This window comes from Lynx rufus, unplaced genomic scaffold (genome assembly GCF_022079265.1).
Source record: "Lynx rufus isolate CCGP_SWC_20201006 ecotype Redwood Valley unplaced genomic scaffold, mLynRuf1.p SCAF_11, whole genome shotgun sequence".
NCBI lineage: Eukaryota > Metazoa > Chordata > Mammalia > Carnivora > Felidae > Lynx > Lynx rufus.
The window spans coordinates 15654224-15677299 of NW_025814825.1; the positions used below are offsets into that span (position 1 = coordinate 15654224).

Genomic DNA, 23076 nt, shown 5'->3' on the forward strand with positions numbered 1-23076 from the left:
TGGCCCCCTCCTCCTGAAGCCCACCCACTGGTTATGGCTCCCTGGCCTTTGTCTCCCTCTCCATCAACAACCAGGATGCAAAAAACACTCTTGTCTTTTACAGTTGAGGAGCCTAGCCATCATGAATACTCTGACCAGACTCTCTACCCCATCCCCAGCACATTCAGCCTCTCTAAGAAGCATCTCCTGATATGGCTGTTTCCACCACCCACTTACTTCTCTCACCTGAAGGGGCTCAGTCAGGTCTCAATTACCACCACCACTACACCACCCCAGCCCTCATTCAGTGGTCCAGAACCTAGTCCTGGGCAACAGCCAGCCTGAGAGCAGAACCTAGCCAAGGATGAGGGCTCCACAAGGATGAACAGAGCCCTGGGACAGATGCTTAATTCTCTTTACCCTGCTCATCTCCTCCACAGGGCTTTTCTGGGATAAAGGATCTTGGAACTATAAACATTCTTTTTAAACAGAGCCTCTCACCAGAGAGATGTCTCCATTTACCCTGGACGAGCCTTAGAATAGCTCTAAATCTCGTACCAGCTCTCATGCCAGGATGCGTCCCCCAAGAAAACTGAGACAAGGTTCAGAATGACAGCAGGCAGAACTGGTGCCCAAAGAGCCCCCCACCTCCACCCTATCCAAAGCCAAGGGACTTTTGGTGGCATCCTACACTCACAGGCAGCTCACTGACAGGGAGCGCCACTATCAGCAGAGGCCACCAGGGTAAGAGAGGGCTCAGGCTGAGCTCAGGCCAACCCTGACCAGAGCCCCGGGCTGGCCCAGGCCACAAGCCTTTCCTCACAGGAGCGAGAGGCTGCAAGACAAATGCGAGCATTAGAACAGCACAGCCAAGAGGCACAGCTGGGAGAGGGCAGTGCAGCCAAAGATACAGCCAGGTGGTGGCCCCATAGCCACCAGTACTGTCACGGAGGCAGCTCCAGGTGAGTAAGCAGCATCTTAGGGGAACAAACGAGCTGCATCCACTTTCTAGAGGCAAGCAGGTATGTGAACACACACACACACACACACACACACACACACACACACACACACTCATACACACCCCCTCTCCAACCCACCAAACCCATTTGCAGGACCTGACTGGGGCCCTAAGGGTGAAGAGGATTGTGTTTAGAAACTTTAAAAGGACAGATAATAGAAGGAAAAGAAGCAGACAAAGGCATCCTCTACACAGACACAACTTAAAATAAAAATATGAGCTACCATTAATCTAGCAAGGCATCATATCAAGACATTCTACTATCTCATTTATTTTCATAACAGTGCTATCAGGTAGGTGCTATTTTATTCCCATTATACAGATAAAGAAGCTGAGGCTCTGGGAGATTTAAGCTACTTCACACATTTTGAAGCTGGGATTTAAACTCAGGTCTGTCTCACCCCAAGCCTCATGCTCTTAATATGATGTGCTGAGCCTCAGGAAACACCAAATCCCAACACGGTTCTTGGCTTATGGCAATTTCACCATCATCCCCGCTCCCACCACCTTTGACCTGATTTCTGACTCAGCCTTTCTTCCTGGCTCGTTGCTGAGGCAAGGCCCACTGAATATCCCAGTGGCTTTCTATTTCTTCCCACAATGCCATGTTCTTCCACCCACTCTTCTTTGTCTTTGGGCCCTGGTCCCAGGGGCCCCTGCCTGGTATTAACAGCACCTCCAATCAGCTCCCCCACCCAGCAGAGGCCGAGCTCCCCAAGCTTACTAAGACAGATAGCTGGGCTGGGCTGACAGCTCTGGGGGGGATCCCTGAGGGGCTTCAGGACGAGCCAGGGAGACAGAAGCCAGATTGTGCCTCCCTCACACTTACTGGCTGAGGAGCAGAGAGAAGGCTGGGGCTGCATGCCTGCAGAGGGGGCTGTTCTGTCCCGGGAGCTCCGTCCTTCAGGCACCGAGCTGCCATTCCCAGTGCGGAGCGGGGCAGCTAGCCAGCCAGGGCAGGGCAGGGCAAGGCAGAGCAGCCAAAACAAACAGAACAAGGCAGGTGAGCGAGCAAGCCAGACAGGACCCAAGCCCGTGGCACTGCAGAGCCGGGGCAAGGCAACGCCTCGGGCTGCTGTGGACACTGGACCACATCCCACGCTGCCGCCTCTGCCAGAGAGGCCTCCCAGCTGAGAGCCCCGGGAAGGTGCACAGACTTGGGCTTGTGGCTTACAGAGGAGCCTTCAAACAGACTGTACAAGGACCCCTGCTCCCAGGGAAGATGTTCTAGGGCGCTAGGCTACAAGGTCAAGAGCCCAGCAGTGAAGGAGCCACTGACTCCACCAGCATCACCAGAACTGAATTGCTCTGGCCTTAATCCCAGCAGCCCTAGAGGTACTGTTGTTTATTGCTTTATACATTTATGCTCTCTATTTTTTTTTTCGTTCCCAAAGGTTTATTGCCCCCTTACTGCTCCTGTGTGTGTTCTCTTAGCTCTGTCCTGCAGCATTTCTCCATCTTTTCTGAGAGCCTGGCCTCAGGCCACTTACTGTGGCAAAGGGAACAATTCCAGGAGGCCAAACCAAAGAGCAGGGCAGAGATTCCCAGGGGTCTGGCCTGCCACACCCTCCCACACCCCCTGGCCCTCCTGGCCAGGCCCAAGCTTAGGGTGGTGGTCCTCACAGGACCACCTGGATATGGCCAAATGTGGTTCTGGCTCCATCATTCATGTCAAGACTTTGTGATGAGAGTGACTGATCCCAATGTGCCCAGGACCGTTCTAGTTTTAAAACTGAAAGTTCCACATTCTGGGAATCACCTCAGTCCTAGGGAAATTGGGACCATTGGTCACCCTACTAATGACTCACTATATTTAAGGGCTACTTCTGCAGGGGCTCAGGATGTCCCTGTACAGCGATGTCACATCATTATCAGCAACAGGAACAGTTCTCTGAGCCCTGGCCCTGGAAAGGCTTAGGAAAAACTCTAGGTTAGCTATTCCAGACCTGGGGTCAAAAAAGAGAAGCCTCTTGCCTAGCCCAGCCAGGCCAGACAGGGACCTCACAACCCACAGAGAGTAGCTCTTATGCCAAGCCCTCTCCTAGAGTCTAAGGAGTCACCATTCTCAGTTCTGGGGACAGACAAGACAGGTGCCCCACTGGAGCCAAGGTACCAGGGACACTGCTAGGGTCCCTTCCCGACCCTGCCAGCACCTACCTTTGAGGTCTTCATCTTCTGTGGTGGTGTTGCAGCTCTCTGTGGAGCCCTGTAGGCCAAAAAGAACATGTTTCTATAACACTCAGGCCCTTGGAAACCAGAGAAACTGAGCAAAACAGAAGCAGAGTATGTGCTCCTGCAGGAGGTGCAAGGAAGAATCATAGGAAGTTCTATTTTCACCCTTGCCATCTGACTTTTATAACACCTTGGGTTCCCAGATCCCCTCCCAAGTCTTCCCCAACTCAGTAAATGACAATATCTATCTTGTTGTTAAAACCTACAGTCACCTTCTAGGTTTGATTCTAGGTTGAATCTTTGCTTTCTATTTTTTTTAAATGTTTATTCATTTATTTTGAGAGAGAGAGAGAGAGAGGGCGCGCGCACAAGTAGAGAGGGGCGGTGAGAGAGGAGAGAGAGAATCCCAAGCAGGCTCTGAGCTGTCAGCACAGAGCCCGATGCGGGGCTTGAACTCACAAACCCTGAGATCATGACCTGAGCTGAAATCAAGTAGGAAGCTTAACCAACTGAGCCACCCAGGCACCCCTCTTTCTCTTATATCTTAATTATCCAATCTAAATTCAAATCTCTTAGTTCTACCTCCAAAGTAAGTCCTGTCTCTTAACTCTTCATTTTTTTAAAAAAAGATTTTATGTTTAAGTAACTCTACACCCAATATGGGACTCGAACTCACTACCCCAAGATCAAGAGTCACATGCTTCACCAACTGAGCCAGCCAGCCTGGCACCCCTACCCCTTCTCTTTAAATGCACAGCTACTATTTGATTCCAAGTTACCAACATCTGGGACCTGAACTACAATAGCTTCCTGGGCCCCCTGCATCCATACTTGCCTACCTCCCTAAAGCTCTTGCCCATAACACAGCCAGAGGGGCTTTTCAAAGTGTAAATTAGACTATATGACTCTCCTGCTAAGAACCTCCAATAGCTTCTCCTGACTGCTGGAATAAAATGCAAACTACTATGAAGTCCTACGAAGCAGGCCTGCCTGCTTCTCCAACATCATCACCCTGCCCCCCTTCCCCCTGCCCCCGCCACTCCCTTCCCTCTTCCCTGTGCCACCCGCATCCCCCCCCCCGCCTCCCTCCCCCCCCCCCCCCCCACCGCCCAATGCCACTCTCCCCTGGCTCCATGCTCTAGGCTCTGCTTCGTTTCCTCTGTTCTGTATACATGCTAAGCTCCTACACTTGCAGCCTGCCTGTCTAGGGCATTCTGCTCCAGAGTCAGCCCAGCTGTCTCCTTCCTATTGTTTAGTTTTTAGCTCAAAAATCACCTCTTGAGGGAAGTCCTTCCCTGACCACTTAATTAAAGGCCTTGTTCACCCCCCCTTTTTTTACTTTGTATCATTTTCTTCATAGCATTTACCACTACTGGATTTTATCTTACTTATTTGGTTTTTGGTTTATTATCTGCCTCCCCCACACCTGTGGAGAGAGATTTTTATCTTGTCATGAGTAGTGAAAATAAGACAAAGTTACTGAGAGCATAGTGGGGGAGGCAATGGAGGATGTTCTAAGGGTCTGGTTATACTCTCCTCCGTTTTTCTAGCTAATTGCTGCCATTTAAGCCTCACAAGTCATGGAGTAAGATTTAATTATTATTATCCTCAATTTACAGAGAAGCAAATTGAAGTGCAGAGCACCAGAGTGACAGTGGCCCCAGATTCAAACCCAGGCCTGCCTGACTATAGAGCTTGAAGTATACTGCTGTCCAGGAAACAAACAGATGCACGGTATTCCCAGCCTGGACTCCACACATACTGTGGCCTCGAGGTGTGGCCTGTCATCTGCCATCTGCAGGACCCATAGACCCTGTGATCCAGCCCATCTGTTTCCTGCTGATCCATAAAGCAGGAGACCAGCTCAGGAGCCACTCACCTTGATCCCATCTGTAGCATTGTGCACCACGGTGGTTTGTGGCTCCTGTGAGAGAAGATGAAAATTACCCTCTTGACCTCAGGACAGACCTATCCTTAGGGACCCTATCCTTATCCCATCACAGACCCTATGATGACCACTGAGGCCTGCCCACCAGCCATTCCCACAAGACAAAATATCCTGGCTCAACTGGGTCCCAGACAGCTGGGAAACCACAGATTTAGGGGACAGCACTGGCTGAGAAAGAAGGAGAGGCCTGGCACTTAACAAAAGCAGGTACCAGGGAAGCTGAGAGGTCAAGGGCCTCTGTCCCTGATTCCTTGATTCCTGCTAGATCTGAGTGTTCTTTCCCACGGGACAGGTACACTGGAGGAGCTGTGGGGCTGAGGGTCCAGGCCAGGCGCTGCCAACAGCATTCATCAAGGAGTATGTAGGAGGAAGGGACACAGGGAGAGTAGACTAAGGTCTCCCAGAAAGACCCAGGATGGCCCCTCAGCAAGCTGAGCCCAGAGAGCTGCTTGCTTTACCACCTTTCCCCAGAGTTCCTGTCCCTGTTGTGCCATAAGGCAGCACAAGGGTCCGGGTCTGCAGGCACAATTATCCCTCCTTCTCTCCCAGTCACCCCCCATGCTAACTCTCTAGTTAGCCACCACTAGCAGAAGGTGCTCTGGGAGCACACAGTGCCCCCAGCACGGGGCTCTCCAGGAACTCAGAGACCTCAGCACCATCCAGAGGTAAGGGACCCCAGCCCTCCTTCTTGTTCAAAGCTTTGCAAAGGAGAAGCCGAGGCAGATTTTACAAGGAGCCTCTAAGAACCGATGTGCAGGTCCGAAGAAAGCTCCTACCCTCTTCTTTTATAAGCCACTCACCTTCCCGGCTCCCACAGCAGACCCATGGGGGCCCAGCCTGGGGCTGAGAGGTTTAGCTGAGAGCCCTGACCACTCTTCCCCCCCAAAAGCGAAAGGAGCAGGAGCAGCAGTTGTGCGGTGCAGGAAGGAGCATGGCCACACGGGACAATGAGGGGAAGGGGCCCACAGGGCAGTACACAAAGCAGCCTGCTCTATAGGGACTAGAAGGAAAGGGCCAAGAGGCCTGGGAGGGAGGGCAAGAAGAGGAAGGGAGAAGGAGCGGGAGGCAGCCAGGGGCAGGGGCGGAGAAGCCGTAGTCAGGAGGTACCATGGCCGTCTGCAAGGGCGCGGGCTCTTGGGCTGGGCTTACGAGACTGTTTTTGTTGTTGCTCTGTGGCTGAGACAAGAAAACAGATGGTTTAGTTCCTCTAGAGTTACCAAAGCTGCTCAGGTTCGACTCCCAGACCTCCCTTGCCCCCCGGCCTGGCCCGGAGGAGCTAGGCCTGAGGTGGCCTCCATAATACTATGTGGATGGGAGCAATGGTCGGAGAGATGATCAATCCGAGGAGGGGAGTATTGGGAGAGGCCCAGAGACCTAGCTCTGGAAGCATCCTTAAGGTGGGATTAGCCCTGAGGCTTGTTTTAAAGCATCTCTCCAGAAATCTCTGCCTATGTCAGATGCCACATCACTGCACAATCATACTTCGCTCAAAGAAATTCAGGATCTTCTTATTTTACAGGGAAAAAGAAGGGTGGTTTATAAGAGAGCAGAACAAAATTCAGAAACTCTGGGGCCCCTATCTGTGGGCAGTCTCCTGCTGCCCTTTCAACCTGCCACCTGCATTTCCTTTCCCTTAAAACATCAGCTCGGAGCCTGATCTGAAAAGAGGAGGAACATGAAGAGAAAAAAAAAACCTCACCTAGAAGATGGTGGCGAGATTTCCTCGCCTAGAGGAAAGGGGGGGGAATGTGACTTTGGATACAGAATGCACCCACTGCCCCCAGGGAGCAGAGACAAGGCTATGCAGTTGGCACAGATATATTTTCTGCCTGATAAATCTTGGATTTGCACAACTGGGAGTGAGAGCAGAACTCCAAGGCAGGGCAGGTGAATCCAGGGTGGGTGGCTGTGGCTATGGTCCCAGAACCCAGCCCCCGGGAGAGTAGGCTGCCTAGCGGGCCAACATTCCTAACAGCAGCAGACCACTGGGATATCTCCTTGCCTTTTGAAATGTTATACTGAATGGCACAGCAAGGAAGGTGGGGGAGGATGGTGAGGAAGGAAGGAGGCTGATCTCCGGGGTGGGGGAGCCATATCTATAAGAGGCTCTTTTGCCTCTTACAATCCCCTCTGCTTCTTATGATACCCTCACCAATGTACTCAGTATCACTGGGAGTCCCAGTGGAGCCAGTGGCCACCAAAGAGCAGCCTGATGCCTGCATGTTCTTCAAAAGACAGAGAGACAAACATGTAGCTACCATCTCTGTGCAGGGCACAAATGAGGACACGTTGGCAGTTAGGATGTGCTTCTTCCTTCCTAGGACACACACAGAAAGCTAGCAAGACTGTCCTACTTCTTGACTGGAGGCTTCTTTTATGGCTCCTTAGACCAGACCTGAAGGCATCCAACCCTAGCTTGCTGTCAATGGCTGACATGTCCCCAAACCCAGTGCTAGGCATGGAACCTTAAGCCAGGTACCAAGTACTACCAGACTCCACTGAATTCTGCAGGCTGGAAAAGAAGGGTCCCAGGAATAGTCAGGACGTGGGTCTAAACTCACATAAACTCTGCTCTCTTCTATTCCCCACCCCCCTAGCTCAGCTACTAAGTCTGACCTGTTTGGGACTCATTGGATAAGGCTGCCCTCCCTGCAAAGCCTAGCTGAGACAGAGATCTTGGCAGGGAGCAAGAACTCCAGGGTGCCCTTAAGCCTGCCATATCTGCAGAAGGCTGAGATGTCACCCAGGTGGACCGACCTCTGGCTTTAATGGATGGTTTCATAACAATTCAGGCTGCTGTGCTCCCTCCCCTTGGTGGCCTGTGTCCCATGAGAAAGAAAGGTACGTTCTCTGGATTCTTTCAGCTGCTCCTCCTGAGGGGTGGGTGGGGAAGGATGAAATGTTGGGCACAGCCTGTTAATGGGCACTTGCATAGGGGAAAAGGCTGACAGTAAGGCTCAGGGCTGTAAGCCTACAACCAGGTCCTCTGCCCACCACACAGATGCCCACCAGCTGCCAGTCTGTAGCAGGAGGCCCCAGTGAGCAGGGCCTCTCCTCCTGAGCAATAGCGAGTGAGGGTCTCTCCCTGTGACTGCCACCTGGCTCCGAGCCCCTCCTAGCTTCACTTCCTGCCCTGGGCTGCTGGAGGCAGTCCAAGCTCTGCAGCAGGGGGTGCCATACCATACATTCCGATGCCCATTTTTTAGGTCACCGGGAAAACTTGGGCAATGGCCCCTGCTTGGCAGGACAGGCCACACTTGCCCACACAGCACAGACATGCAGTGAGGATGAGTGAAGCACACGCACATGGCAGAATGGGTTTGCGTGGCTGGCAGGCGGGCACGCAGGCAGCATGGAGGAGGCAGATGGGTGGGCAGGCAAGGCTCACCATTAGGTGCACGCTGGAACTCGACTTCCTTTTCTGGACACACCACAGCGAAAGGGAAAGAGAAGGGGAAAGAGGAGGTAAGAAGAGAAGCACAGAGACGCCGCAGGTTAGTGCAGCAGCGCGGGCTCTGCCTCAGGAGGAAAGAGTGGAAGAAGGAGACCTGGAGCCCAGCACCAGAAGGATTAAAACAGCACCTAGACCACCAGGCACACAAATCCCTCCAGACCCTGGGAGAAGACCTCCTTTGCTGTCAGGTTCACAAACACAGATTTAGTATATTCTAAAATGTCTCAGCATTGCTCAGAGCTTTGTGAAGAGATTAACTCACAAGTTTATGAAGGTAACATTTTGCTGCAAATTGATAGGTTTGGGCTTACAAGGCTGGCTCTCCTATAAGGTTATTTATTTTCTCTCATTACTAGGTCTGCCCAAAATTTGGGCAAGCAGCTACCAGGTAAACAGCAAAAGCCACTCGGGGCCATCCTCAGCTTTAGAGACATTATACTTCTGAACCTAGTTTTTTTGTTTGTTTGTTTTTTGCCGCACCCCTATACTGCTTTTCAGATAAAAATGTTGAGCTTTTGAAAATCATCTGGTAAACAGTGAATTGGTAGCATCCCTTTCTTTGTCAGTGTGGCCATGCTCATTTATAAGACTACAGTATCTCACTGCATTTTGGAATTAGTGGGAAATGGGAAAATAGGAGTGCTGGTGATTAAAAGTGCGGTGATGACAAAGACATCAAGATGTGAACCAGGGGGAATGTTGAAAGCAGTGATTCTTTAGCCCTCAGCCAGCTGCTCATGGACTTTATGCTCAGATGTGAAACAAGAGCATAAACATAAAGACCACATGGAACACTGAAAGTACATCTCAGAAGGCTGTGTCTAAAAGGTGAAAGCACTTTATAATTAGCTTGCTGGGAGACAGAAGTACCCTTGGAACATGTCCTATCTGTTGTCTGACTACTATTCTAGGCACAGTGAACATGTCAGATAAATGCTCCTTTCCTCAAGAGCCTGCATTCTACTTTAGAAGACATCTTCAGGACGGTATTAAATTGAAAAGAAAGGGACTACAAGTATTGAAAAGAATTGAAAATTACATCTAAAGGAAAAGAAAGCCTAAATATAATTGGGCAGCTTCTGCTTCTTTTTTTAATTTATTTTAAATTAAAAAAAAATTTTTTTAAGTTTTATTTATTTATTTTTGAGAGAGAGACAGAGTGAGTGAGCGGGGCAGGGGCAGAGGGAGAGGGAGAGAGAGAATCCCAAGCAGGCTCTGTGCTGTCAGCACGGAGCCCGACGCAGGCCTCGAACTCACACACCGTGAGATCATGACCTGAGCCGAAACCAAGAGTTGGACTCTTAACTGACTGAGCCACCCAGGGGCCCCTCTTCTTCTTTTTTTTAAAAAATCATCTCTGTGCCCAATGTGGGGCTCAAACTCACGATCCTGAGATCAAGAGTTGCATGCTCTACTGACTGAGCCAGTCAGAAACCCCTAATTGGACTTCTTTTGCATTAGTCTTTCATTTATGCCCCAAAATGAGATTTTACTTCCAAAATTATTCCTCAAAAAGAGGAAGGTGCGCTACATCCATACTTATCCTTTTATCCAACTAGAGTGTTTACAATGTGAGGGAAGGTCCATCTTTTTAATCTCCTCTGTGCCTAGCAAAATGCCTTAAAAGTTAGCATATGATCAACAAACTTTTGCTGAGTTGAACTGGGTTTGTGGACACTGGTTTCTCCCCAGGCTAAAGCAGAGCACAGGTTTCTAACTTGCCCAGAATCACTGGAGTGAAAACTGCAGGGACACTGACCAGGCCTAATCTTGGTTCTCGTGATTTTCAGGAACATGCTGTCAAGCTTTCACCTGGACTTCACCTTAGGTAGAGCACTTTCTAGTGTCTGCTTCACCTAACGGGGAGTAAGTTCTCAATTCCAGCTGCCTCTCTTTTTCCTAAACTGTCCTGCAGGAAAACCGAAGATAATCCTCTTCTACCCAAGGGCTAGTTTCTACTGGGTTAGTAGACTTCTTCCAGTTCCTCTCTCCATCCTTTCAGGGCTTTGCCCTCAACCATGTATAGTTGAGCTCCTCTCAACCAGCACACTGCAGCATTGTTTCAATACCAGATCATTTTTAAAGAATCACATCTCACTTTTATTTAAAAATTAAATATTTAAAATTTGAAATCAGAAAAGGGTTCAAACCTACTTTCCATACTTAAATATCCAAACAGTACTTAAGGAAATGGCTATATCCCTTGTTTTTTTCTTTTGTTCCTTTATTTTTTTTAAAACTGGATGGCCATTCTGGCCTTGGGGCTAGTCCTCAACTAGAGGCCTCTCAGGATCTGAGAGTTTGTGCCCCCCCCCCCAGAGTCTTGTCCTCATAAGTGGCTGTCATTCTTCTACAGACCCTGGGTCCCTATACCCCTATGAAATAAGTCTAACCAGAACCTGGGGTCCCTAAATTCAAAAAGAGTCGATGCTCAAACCAATGCTAATAGCTCAGCATCTTGTGAAAACTTCTGGACAGTGAGAAACAAACCTCTCTACAGACCTTAAACACCAGGAATTGGGAAGGGGAAGCTGGGAAAGAAAGGTGGGTCTACAAGAGCCCAGGATGCTCACAGGTCAGCATCTTTTGAGCAACTTCATAGGCCTCCCTCATATACACATGTGGTGACCTTGACCTTCAAGAGAGTCCAGAAAAGTAGAACCCCACACATCTTGCATTGCCCTCCCCTCTGCCTTTGCCAGTACTTCCATCCAGCCACGCCATTCATTGTTATATACATGTTCCTGATTCTAAAAGGTCTGTAGCCATATTATAAGCAACTTGGAAAACAAAGAAGGAAAAAAACCCACCTAATCCTATTTGTCTTGCTAGTCTTTTTTCTTACACAATTAAAAAAAACATCATTATAAGCTACATACAAGTTGATGCCTTACTTTTTGAAACAAACAGTATTTTGATTTTTACTCTGATTATCAAAGTAATGCACGGTCTAGGTAAAAAAGGTAGAAAACATAGAAAAATATATAAAATAAAAGTTTCCCAAATTCCCATCATCCAGTGAAGTTACTATTAATACTTCATGGGGTTTCTTCCAGTTCCTTTTCTATCCACATGATATATACCAAATATAATCAAAAACATATCATTTTTTCAAACAAAATTTAGATGATAGTGTACGAATTGCTTTATATCCTTTTTTTTTACTTAATATAAAACATTATATAGTCATGAAAATTAATAACTTTGTAAAAGTCTAGTAAATGGATTTCTTGTAATTATTTGGTCATTATCTTATTGACTTTTGAAATTGTCTCCAATTTTTTCAATTACAAATGTCATGTTGAACATCCTTCTGCTTTCAGTTTTTTTATTTTGAATTATTTTTTTTCTAAAGTTTATTTAATTTTTTTAGTCATCTCTCCACCCAGCATGGGGCTCAAACTCACAACCCTGAGATCAAGAGTCACACGCTCTACTGCTCTACCAGCTGAGCCAGCCAGGCGCTCCTTGAATTTCTTTAGGACAAATTCCCAGAAGTAAAATTAAAGGGTAAAAACAGCAGGAACATTTTTATGGCTTTTGACATGCAGACTGTTTCAGAAAGGGCCACTGTTATTTATGCTACTATCACAAACTTAAGAGTCAAAAAATGGCACCTCATTTCAACCTGCATTTCTTTGTTACTAGCAAGGCTAAACATCCACATTTATTAACCAGTTCTACCTCCTCTTTATGGGGTTGTCAGTGCATCTTCTCTGACCACTTATTTACTGGATTTTAGGGGGGATTCTTATTTGTTAGAGAAAGCTTTTTTGTATAAAAATAATATTAACCCTTCCCATCATACCTGCTGTGAATATTTTCCTCAACTTGTTGCTGGCCATTTAATTTTGGATGATTATTCCTTTCTTAAACATTTGCATCTTTGCCTCTGATCCAGCTACTATATTCAAAGTCTTCTCTCAAGCACAAAACTCATGTACTGAGCACATAGCAGGATCAGGCACTGGGTTCCCCACATACGTTCTCATTTAAGGCAATTTATTTAACGATTTTTTTTTTTTTTTTTTTTTTTTTTTTTTGCCTAGCCCTCCTCCTTCTCAGTGCTCTGTAAGGTCAGACAATGTTGTACACATATGTTCTTCTCCCACCTCTTCTGTGTTTTCTGTCTCCTTTGATGATTCCTCTTCTTCCAGCCTCTCAATGACAGATAGCTCTGAAAATATGCATTTACTGAACTTTTAAACCTTCATGCGCTTTAGATTCATATGGGAGAAGGGGAGTATTATTAAATTCAGATTCCACCTCCCACCCAAAGCTTCCTGAATCTGAATTCCAGGGTGGATCCTGGAATCTGTATTTTTTTAATTAGCTCCTTAAGCTAATATTACAAGGCTATGCCTAACACTCATCCTTGGAGGCAGCCATCTAGAAAGTTCCATCAGAAACCTGTCCTTCAATGTCTCCTTTATCCATCTTTTTACTACCACCTCGGCTGTTACTGCTTTATTTCAGGTCCTACGTCGTGCAATCACTTTTTCCTTCAGGCTTTCAGAGCTACTGAAGTTCCCAGAATCACCACACTATTTCAAACCTATACATCTTGTGCTATTTCCTCTGCCTGGAATATCCCCCCCATCTCCTGCCCACTTCAACCTAGCAAGATCAAAGGAGTCCTTCAAACTCAGGTCATGGGCCATCTCCTTCAGGAAGATTTCCTGTTTTGGCTCAGATGCTGGCCTCTGCTCCCCCAGCACCTGCCCTATATACACCTCCCTCATAGACCTTACCAGACTACATGGGCACCGCTGGTTTCTCTGTCTCTCTCCAACTCTGAACACCTTACAGAGTGGATTATGGTGTTATCTTCCCAGTTCCTGAAGCATGGAATTTGGCTGAATGAGTGAACTCCTGTGATTCACTCATATGAGCCCTATCTGCAGGTCCAGTACTGACCTCTTCCCTGGGCTACCCCAGGTACTTCCCAGCACCTTAAAAGTCCTCTCCACCCAGATCTTCACCTGTCTCTCAATCTCAGTGTGGTCAAAATAAAACTCTGGCCATCAAAATGGGCATTCCTTCACAATTACTCCCATTTTTAGCAGAGTTACTACCAATTCTTCCAACCTTCAAGGAACTCTGACATTATCTTTGATGGGTCCTTTTTAACGTATTCAGTGTCAACTTCCTTTGAAGTTGGGGCAGCCAACCTCTAATCACAGCCTCCCATTCTTGGATACAGCTGGACCAATTATCTACAGGCACTGCCTATTCTTAATATTTGTTTATTTTTGAGAGAGAAACAGAGTGCGAGTGGGGGAGGGGCAGAGAGAGAGGGAGACACAGAGTCTGAAGCAGGCTCCAGGCTCTGAGCTGTCAGCACAGAGCCCAATTCAGGTGTCGAACTCGTGAACTGCAAGATCATGACCTGAGCCAAAGTCAGATGCTTTACCAACTAAGCCACCCAGGTGCCCCTAGGCAGTGCCTATTCTGATTAGTTGGTGCCTGTGCTCTTCTGGTAGTTAAGTATTTTCAATATTAGCTCTTTCTATTTCTAATCACCTTTTCTTCACTCTATGCCCAGATTATTCTAATTGATACCTCTGTGTCTAGTTTCCACCCTCTTCTATTCATCCTTATACCCTTAGCCAAATCTTTTGAAAGCATAGCTCTTGCTGTAGCTTCCCTGCTCAGTGGCCTATATTTCCTGTGGTCTGACACACAAACCTCTAATCCCTCTGCCCAACCAGACCAGTCCAGCTGTATTTTAGATATCCTTCTACCACAAACCCCATGTTCCAGTTGAGCAGAGAACATCAATATGCATGACAGAACCCATACAATTACTTTGTTGTTTTTAAGTTATAGAAGGAATGCCTTTTCATTTTAAGGAAAAATACACGTGTACAAACTAAAAAACGAAAGATATGTCTTTCCACCCTGTCCTCACCACCAATCCCATTCACTAGAGGCAATCAGTGACTGGGTTCCAGTCTTCCTACATCCTTTAAGCTTTCTCCAATAAGCTTTTGCCCAGAAGCTTCTTGGACTGAACCATGCAATGCAGGGTCCAGAATCAATACCATTCAGTGCCTAGCTGATTTCAGGTATGTCCATTTTCCTATTCTATTAACTTTGCAACTTCTCAAAGCTAGATGAAAACTACATCACCCCTTCTATCTCTTGTGTGCCCCTAGAATTGAGTACAGCACTGGGCCTCTGATAGGTACTTATTAAATACTTTGTAAAGAACAATTGATTCTAGCTTCTTTCCCAGACAGAAATATGCAAACTTTCTCTCCAACTAAACCTTCTACCTTTTCTTAACTTGGCTCCACCCATCCAGTTCATGTCCCTATAACTGGGGGACTGCTGGTCACCCCCCACTCTATGTCAGCAGGTGTGTGTGGAGCCCAAGCTCCCCTCCTTGGGGCAGAAGTACACAGAAGCAGGCATGCAGAGAATGAAAAAGAAGAAGTGGAGGGGGAGGGAAACGGGGCACACATATATATCTCAGCGGGGACATAAGATCCAGTGGAAAGGCCCAATTTAAACTTTTGTTGGAATTTAACAGTTTGGATAATTTCATAGTTTGAAATACCCTATTGTGTAAATTGGTAGGCTTCAGGATAGTATGAACTCCTGCCCCAGCCCCAGGACCTGTTCTGCCCCCAAACATTTACAGAACACTCTGGGACCTGTGAAGACCTCTAGCCACCTCTCTTCCACCTTTCCCAAGCAGCCACTCCCACTAGGGCTTTCTGCTGGTCCCTGGGGGCCCCTGTTCTTTTGCCACAATCCCGTAGGGAAAGCTCCCTAAATGGGAACAAGCTGTGATACACCATGTCCTTCATCTGTTTCTGAGGAGGCTATGCCTCAAGAGAGTATAAGACACTTTCACTTAGCGGTATTTGAGCTGGGTTCTGGAAGTGCTTTGGAGATAAGGACAAAAAACTAAAAGGATAGTGGCTTCCAGTTCCAAGCCCTGGTACCCTGAGTTAACCAGGCAAACTTTGCTTTCATTTGTTAAAAAGGATCTGCACTCTAAAAAGAAAAAGAAAATGAGAAGACTGACCCAAATGACCTAAAAAAAAACCCCTGAGAGTCAAGCCATAGAGATGAGGCATGTGTCTGTAGTCAGGTTCAGGATTCAGCTCTAGTAAATTATAATTTAGATCACTTCCTCTGAGTCTTCATGATCAAACTAGGGTCAAAAGAAACACATCTTCCTCCTGCCCTCTCAGGCCAATGGAACCTGCTGTTCTGAGCACAAAGGTTTCCGGTTTTAAAGCAGAAAAGCAAGGATAGGAGGGTTTCTGGGAAAGGAGGAACAAAGTGCCAAGAACCCCCCATAGAGACATTGGGAGAGAGACCAGTCTCAGGCCAGAGGGGTGGAGACACCTACCTTGACACCACCGTCCGACTTCTTGTTCAGTAGGCTTTTGGCAGCTGTGAAAACAAAAAGGAAAATCAAGTCTCCTGCATTGTACTCTCTCCCTAACCTGAAGTCTGGCAGCCGGATCCGCAAGAGTCCGCTGTGTCTGACAAGGGGGCCAGGAGTCTCCTGAAGCCCCTGGAAAAGGGCCCTCCTGGTAGCCTCAAAGCAAGAAGGGCATCTCAAGCTGCGTCAGACCCTCAGGGTGGCACCCTGGGATCTCTTCTGCCACGGAAGTGGGCTCAGCAGAAACAGGGACACACTGCACTTAGGAGGAGAAACCACATTCAATACTGGAGCTGCCTGGGGTACTAGGAACTCTGCCTTCAACAACTTCACCCAGGTCTGGAAGCAGAGTGCCAGGGTGAAAGGTGAGGGCTCCGTCCTTAGATGCCATGAAATTCCTCAGAACGGCCAAGCTGGAAGGATGCAAGACATCTCCTAAGAGCTCTTAAGAAACAAGAGTGTCACAGTTCACAAAGGAGACCAGACGTGAGGACAGACAGACACAGACACAGAGACCAGGACCACCTACAGGAGGGTTTTGCCAGGGGGTTGAAGCCTTGACTGGGCAGGTCCTTACCAGGCTTACTGGGTTCTATCTGCCCCTCTTTCCTCAGTCTACTCTCTGGACCCACTGAGCAGGAAGGAGTGGGCAGAATAATGAGATATTAAACAGATTCTAGCCAGGCACAGGATGAGGCTCAAGGCTGATGAGCTTCGTGTAGGAAGGCTGGTGATGCCTGCTGGTCACCAAGGCCACAGGAAGGTAGCAGACAATGGATGGCAGAGTCTGGGAGGCACAGGGGGATGGAATCAGCTGTCTGATCCACCATGACAACTGGCTCTCCCGGTTGCTACCTGTATGACCTTGAGTGAGTTAACCTCCCTGAACTTCAGTTTCTTCATCTATAAAATGGGATAAAATAGGGCCTAGGTCACAGGACAGTGGTGAGGATCTAATGGGGCCATGCATGAAAAGCACTAAGCAGAGTCCTTGACACATAGCAAGTACTCACTAAGTGTAAACCATTGTCACTGTTACTGCTGCCATTCTTCCCTTCAAGTGGCCATTCCTACCCTAGTTGGGTCCCATCTAAGACTAGGGATCTCTCCATCACAAGAATTCTGACGTCCCAGAAGTGGCCTATGGTCCTATCTCCATGCGGGGGCGACTTAAAATTTATTTATTTTTTATGTGTTTACTACTATGCCCGACCACCTACTGTGTTAAGTGCTTTGTATACACCAGAGTTTTCAACCCTGGCTGCCCATTAGAATCACTTGGGGAGCTTAAAAAAATCATTATGCCTATCCCCTGCCTAGGATTCTGATTTTATTTGTCTGGGGTGGGGGGTGTCGGCATCAGGGTGTTTTACAAGCTGTCCTATATAGGCAGGGTTGAAAGCCTTCGACATACATGATCGGAATCATCGCCACGTGATTTATTATCACCACCGGAGAAATGAGGAAACTAAGGCTGGGAGGGCTGACATGACTTGTTCAGGATGTGGCAGGGCTATCATCCAAAACCAGGGATGGCTCTCTCTACAGCTTCTGCACTCTATAGCCTTTCAGACCTGGAGGCCTGCAAATGCCAGACTTCACAATTTTGAGAGGCATGGCTTCCTCTGTGGGGTCTGCCAACAGTGCTGACAAAGCCTAGTTCTAGCATTGGGCAGCTCCAGCCATGCCCGGGACTGTCTCTGGGGGCTCCCGCTGGCCTTCGCCCTCAGGCAGGCCAGGCTCTCGGCCGTCTGGAGGAAAGCCTCCTGCTGCCCAGCTCCACGTCCCCAGGCTATTGCCTCCTGAGAGTTGGCAAGCGCCCAGCATGCACGGCTGGTTAGGGGGCTCTGTGACACCAATGCGCTCGCAGATGCCAAGTTAGGTGGTCCGTCCGGCATGCCCATCTCAGCCCGCAAGCATGGGACTCGCCTCCCTGGTGAGTGGGCCTGGCATGCTGGCCCTCCTGGTGGGGTGGCAGGGAGCCGAGGCAGGCGGTCGGGGGACTCATGCCACGTACCTTGCCCGGCCAGGCCGGCGGCGCTCGCGGCAGGCGAGGCGGGGGCGGAGCTCTGCCTGCCAACTGAGGGGATACAATCTCTCAGTGCACAGAGCTGCCGCAAAGCCACAGGGGCCAGTCAGCAGCGAGCATGCCCCAGCACGAGGCGCGGGAACCGCTGGCCGCCCACGCACAGCAAGGCCCAGGCGGCGTGGCCAAGCCAGCCGAGCTGGGGGAGCGAAGGCGCCAGGGGCAGGCTGATGAGCAGGTGCAGCCAGCCCTGCAGCAGTCTGGGGATCTGAGAGGACTGGGTTCGGTCAGGGTGTGGGGATTACCACAGCTCCAGCACCTGTCCCATAAGCACCTCAGGCGAGGGTCTAAAGCCTGAATCGGTGAGAGATGGTGTCCTTTCTGAGGCAGCCGGGCCCTCGCTTGAGGCTGTTGAGGAAACTGAGCCTCACCTTCAGACCTTCCCTCCTTAGGGGATTTACATGAGGATATTATCAGAGAGCCCTTTTCCTCTGGCCATATTCCAAACAGGAGGGACACTGGCACTCGGGGCCGGGGCGGGTGCATGGCCCTTGTGCAGCTCAGTTCACTGATGGGCCCTAGCTGCCTATCCCTCTCTTATTCCTCTAGCTCCTTAGAGACACGGGTTGCTTGCCCTCTTCAAGGGAGGTAGCCAGCTTTTCTCAGCCTGTATTTCAGTATTCTGAGGGTGAAGATGCCCAAGAAATGAGCCTCAAGAAAGAAAACAAAGGCTGCTGAAGCAATACATTCTAGAAGCCCTGATTCCACTATTAGCTAACCTGCTAGAGTCTAGGGCTAAGCTGCACCCCCTATTTGGGGTAAACTCAGAAAATGGCCTAGTTCATGCCCAAAAAAACACACAGGTGCCCTTCCTTCTTGATTATACCTGCTGACACCATTTTCTGCAGCAGCTTTTAGAGACAGGCTCTATCCCCAGATGTCCCAGAGTCATACTGGAGTGCTTGCAGCACTTTTTTGGGTCTCCTCTGACCCAGGGCAAAGTGAGCTCAAAGGCTAACAAGGTCTGGGCAGCAAGGACAGGAGGCTCTTTAGGGATGAGTGAAAGTACTTTGTCCTAACAGAGAGACCAATTTCCTGAAACCAGGATACCAATTTTCTGAAATGGGATGGGGGAGGGAGGTTGATGTGGAGGCCTTGGGACAGGGCACATGCTACTGATTTCCTGGTCTAGAAGAAACGCAGTGGCCTGTCTTCACATTTCTTCTACTCGGAGAGACAATAGATCACCATTCTAGGTCAGCACAGAAATGCCCTTGACTGTCCTCCAGAAAGCTCTCACACTGAGAAAGTAGAAGCTTCAAGTAATTGGAAGACAAGAAGCCTGATGTGGAACTACAGGTCCATCTCTGTTGGAGGCAGCCAAGCTGTGCTGTCCTGCTCTCATTTGTGAGAGTTGAATCCAGAACCAAAGTCTTCCCCTTATGGATAGCTACATAAGAATGAGTCCCAAACCAGCAACACAGGGGATGGGCCTGAGGTGGGACACTTCCCTGGTTCACTTTCCGGTCCTGACCCCAGGTTCTCACTTGGGTAGAGCTCATGAAGACCCAGGACTTCCCATCTGCAGTATCCTCAGACTCAGGGCCCTTAGGTTATCCTGAATCAGCACAGACAAGCCCCTCCTGATCAAGAGGGCAACCCTGGCCCAGAGTGGCTGTCTACACAAGTGCTGCCACACAACTCTGTCTCCACGTCAGCACAGGAAAGCAAGGGAAGGAATCTTGCTATGAGAACAAGAGAAAGGGTCTTCAGCCAAAACAGTGGGGCTGGGGGTTGCGAGGCTGTGGAGGCCGGAGGGGAAAAGGCAAGCTGGGAAGAGACCTTCTTTCTTCAGTTAAGTTCTGACATTAACCTTTTCCTCACAGAAAGCCACTGGGCTTCCCCACTGAGGGCAAACAATGATGGGGTTGGGTTGGGGTGGGGTGGAGTGTCTTGCATCTTAAAAAGACATGCCAAGTGTGATTTACAAATTACTGGTCCCAACTATCCCAATTTCTCAGGCAAATTTAAGCAAGTTGCTTTCCCTTCATCCTGCTGGTCTCTATTTCTTTACTTTTACACAACTAGTATCACAGAGCATATTTTAAGCACCGTCTCTACAAAATGTTTAAGCATCTGGAAAAATTTCTATTAGTCATCCCTACTTAGACACAATAAAGTAGAGATGGTCCCAGTAGGCAAATTAATGGTGGTGATTGAGAAGATTCACTACATCTCATCTCTTTCTTTTCCCCAGCACATTGTCCAATACCCTAGTGACTGGCTAAAAGCTTAAAGTGCTAAGAGTCTTTAGAGAATTAAATAAGAATCCCCAGGGACAAGGTAAATGGGAGGCTGGGCAGTTTACTCTTTGGGAGGGTTTAGGGAATAGAATTCGTAAATGTGAACCCAAGAGAAGTCCCCCAGAATCTCATGTAATAGGACCCAGCAGCAGCAGCCCCTCAAAACAGGGTCATCTTCATATTGGTCAAGATATTGCCTGAGACACCCACCACTGGGATGGCAACACCCTGTTCTGACCCACTCACCTCAGTGAAATTAAAGTGCACGGCTGGGAAAACATACCTGAGAAGTTTCTGGAGACAAGCATGGTCGTGAGGATGGCACCCTGGGGAAAGAAGAAGGGCCTGTCAATTCAGCTGGAACTCTCGAAAAGCATAGCCTGGTCTCAGGCAGAGGGCAGCTGCTGTCCAGAGCCTCAAGGCCTCAGGTCTTTGGGGCTTCCCAACATGTACAACTTTCACAGCTCAGCTCCAGCCAGAAGGGGAGCTTCCTTTTTGATGGGTTAGGACAGGCTTTTGTCCTGTCCTGGCAGCCTGGAAAGGCAAGACTCACCTTCAGTTTTCTCCGTGCATTGAACTTGCGCAAGCACTCCACAGTCTCTTGACGATGCATCATGGACGCCACCGTGGATCGTTGCTGGAACCCAAACAGACAGGCCTGTGAGCCCTCCTGCCAGGTCCTCTGCCCCTCACCCTAGTCCTAGCACTGTTGGCTCTGTGCTCAGCCACCCCTGAGTTGATCTGAAGATAAAATGAGGTCATAGATGTGAAATGCTTTTACAACAAAAGCACTATCCCGAACTCAAGGTTATATAAGGACAAAAATCCGAACATGAAAACATCACTGATAACTGATGCTAGATGAGGAGGGTGCATGAGACAGCACTCTCCTCTTCCTTGGGAAATGGGAGGCTACGGAATGGAAGAGAGTATCCTGTGTGTTGTGATCCTCATGCAGTAACTCCTTCAGCAACTGCTGGCTGAGCACGTACTGCACTCCTGAGCAGTGAGAGAACAGGCAGTGTTCCTGCTCTCTACAGAGAATGTTCATCCCTTCCAAGAGCCCCTCTCATCACACCCCCACAAGGACCTGAAAGCTGATCTGAGAAGCTAAGGGTCTTCACTGAAGTATCAATTCTTTTCATCATTTTGGATGGTAATTTCTCTTCAGTGTATCACTGCTAACTTCCTTCCTCCTTAAAGAGTCCACTGGAAATGATTTACAATTATGATGATTTACAATGATTTCCTTGATGACTCAGGGTCATCAATACAAGCATCAATTATTATGTAGTATTTTAATAGAGTGATGCCCTCAGGAGCTACTGAGTTATATAGGATGGTGGAGGGTGGGGCCTATGAGAATGACTCCCAGGACATAGTATAATCCCCAGTTCTTGAGTATCTGTTTTAAGTTGCTCACTGCCCCCCTCCTCCCTTTGCTGTTGCTGTCTTGGCTAGTCTGCTAGAAAAATAAATCCCACAACATGCAGCCTGGTGCCCCTCCATGGGGCTGCCCCACAATCCTTCCCCTCATCCCTGGCCCACTCCTTTTCCTGGTTCCCAAAGCAAGTCTGCCAACCTCCTCTTCCCTTTCCTGAGTCTTATAACTTCACTTCCTCCTCCAAAGCATAAATTTTTCCACAAAGAGAAATGAGAGATCATCACACAAGAACTCCTTCAACTTCAGACCCCCATCCACAAAGTGATTTTCATCTGATTTCAACCTCTTTTTACTAGCCCAACCTTTGCTTCTTCAATTAGTCAATATTTTTAATCCTTTATTTTAGACTATATTCGTCTCTATACATTATACTCAAGCCTCTCCTTAAACAAAAATATAAAACTCCCCTGACTCATCATCTTCGGTATACAGTACCAATTCTTTCTCTCCTCACCCTCATTCCCTCTTCCCTCACTGAAGAAAGGGTTCAGTTTCTCACTCCACTGCCTCTGTCAGTGAAATAATGAAACAATGGCTTCTGATTGGTCAGAGTATATGGATTCTTCTCCATCTTTATCATGGACTCTCTGTGGCAGACCATCCCTTATTGAGACCTCGTTTCTTAGGATCTCCTGCTCCTGAACCTCCTTCGGCCACAGAAGTTCTCATTCCCAGCCCTCTTTGCTGGCTCCTCTAACTGTGTCTTTACTTGCTGGTGTTCAGTGGCCATCTCTTTTCTTACCGAAGCAAATACAAGCCATAATAGGAATTCGATCAGCATAGAAACAATCCCATTTATTTCAACACCACCCACACAGAAATGACTGCAACCCACATTTCCAATTTTTAACTTCTTTTCTAATCTTTGGAACCACATTTCTAACCACCCATCTGATGTCTCCGCCTAGAGGTCCCCAGACACCACACTCGATATGTATAAAACTAACATCATCATCTTTTCTCACAAACTGGCTCTTCCTCTGGGTTTCCTCTGAATCAGTGAATGGTACAAACCTCTGCTTATTACCAACTCAAAATCTGGCAGTCCCCATAGATACCTCTCTCCTTCACTCCCTAAATCCAACTGGTCACTAAGTCCTTTTGATTCTGTCTACCAAATATCTCCCAAATCTGTCCACTCTTTGCCACACCACTCAGTCTCCTATCATTACCCTTAGCTAAGACCTCATCTGGTCTTGCTTAGACAATTACGACAGCTTCCTGAGCTCTCTGCCCCAGCCTCCTTTCTTCTTCAATTTCATTTTCTACAAAGCTTCCAAAGTGACCTTTATTAACTGTGTACTTCATTGCCTCTTTATTTTTTTGT

At 48.2% G+C, this 23076-nt stretch overlaps 1 protein-coding gene across 12 annotated transcripts in view; it reads right to left on the bottom strand.

The window, feature by feature from the left end:
* CAMK2G (calcium/calmodulin dependent protein kinase II gamma) overlaps window positions 1-23076 on the bottom strand; it is a 78135-nt gene that overhangs the window by 4996 nt on the left and 50063 nt on the right. For 5 of the 12 annotated variants that reach the window (XM_047072987.1, XM_047072984.1, XM_047072979.1 and 2 more), the window contains 7 exons: window positions 20859-20942; window positions 20589-20631; window positions 15941-15984; window positions 6228-6296; window positions 5052-5096; window positions 3158-3206; window positions 1830-1943 (listed from right to left, as the gene is read on the bottom strand). In XM_047072987.1, coding sequence (XP_046928943.1) covers window positions 1830-1943; window positions 3158-3206; window positions 5052-5096; window positions 6228-6296; window positions 15941-15984; window positions 20589-20631; window positions 20859-20942 — 448 coding nt within the window. The remainder of the gene's footprint in view (window positions 1-1829; window positions 1944-3157; window positions 3207-5051; window positions 5097-6227; window positions 6297-15940; window positions 15985-20588; window positions 20632-20858; window positions 20943-23076) is intronic. The other 7 variants (XM_047072982.1, XM_047072989.1, XM_047072981.1 and 4 more) reach the window with 4 other exon arrangements.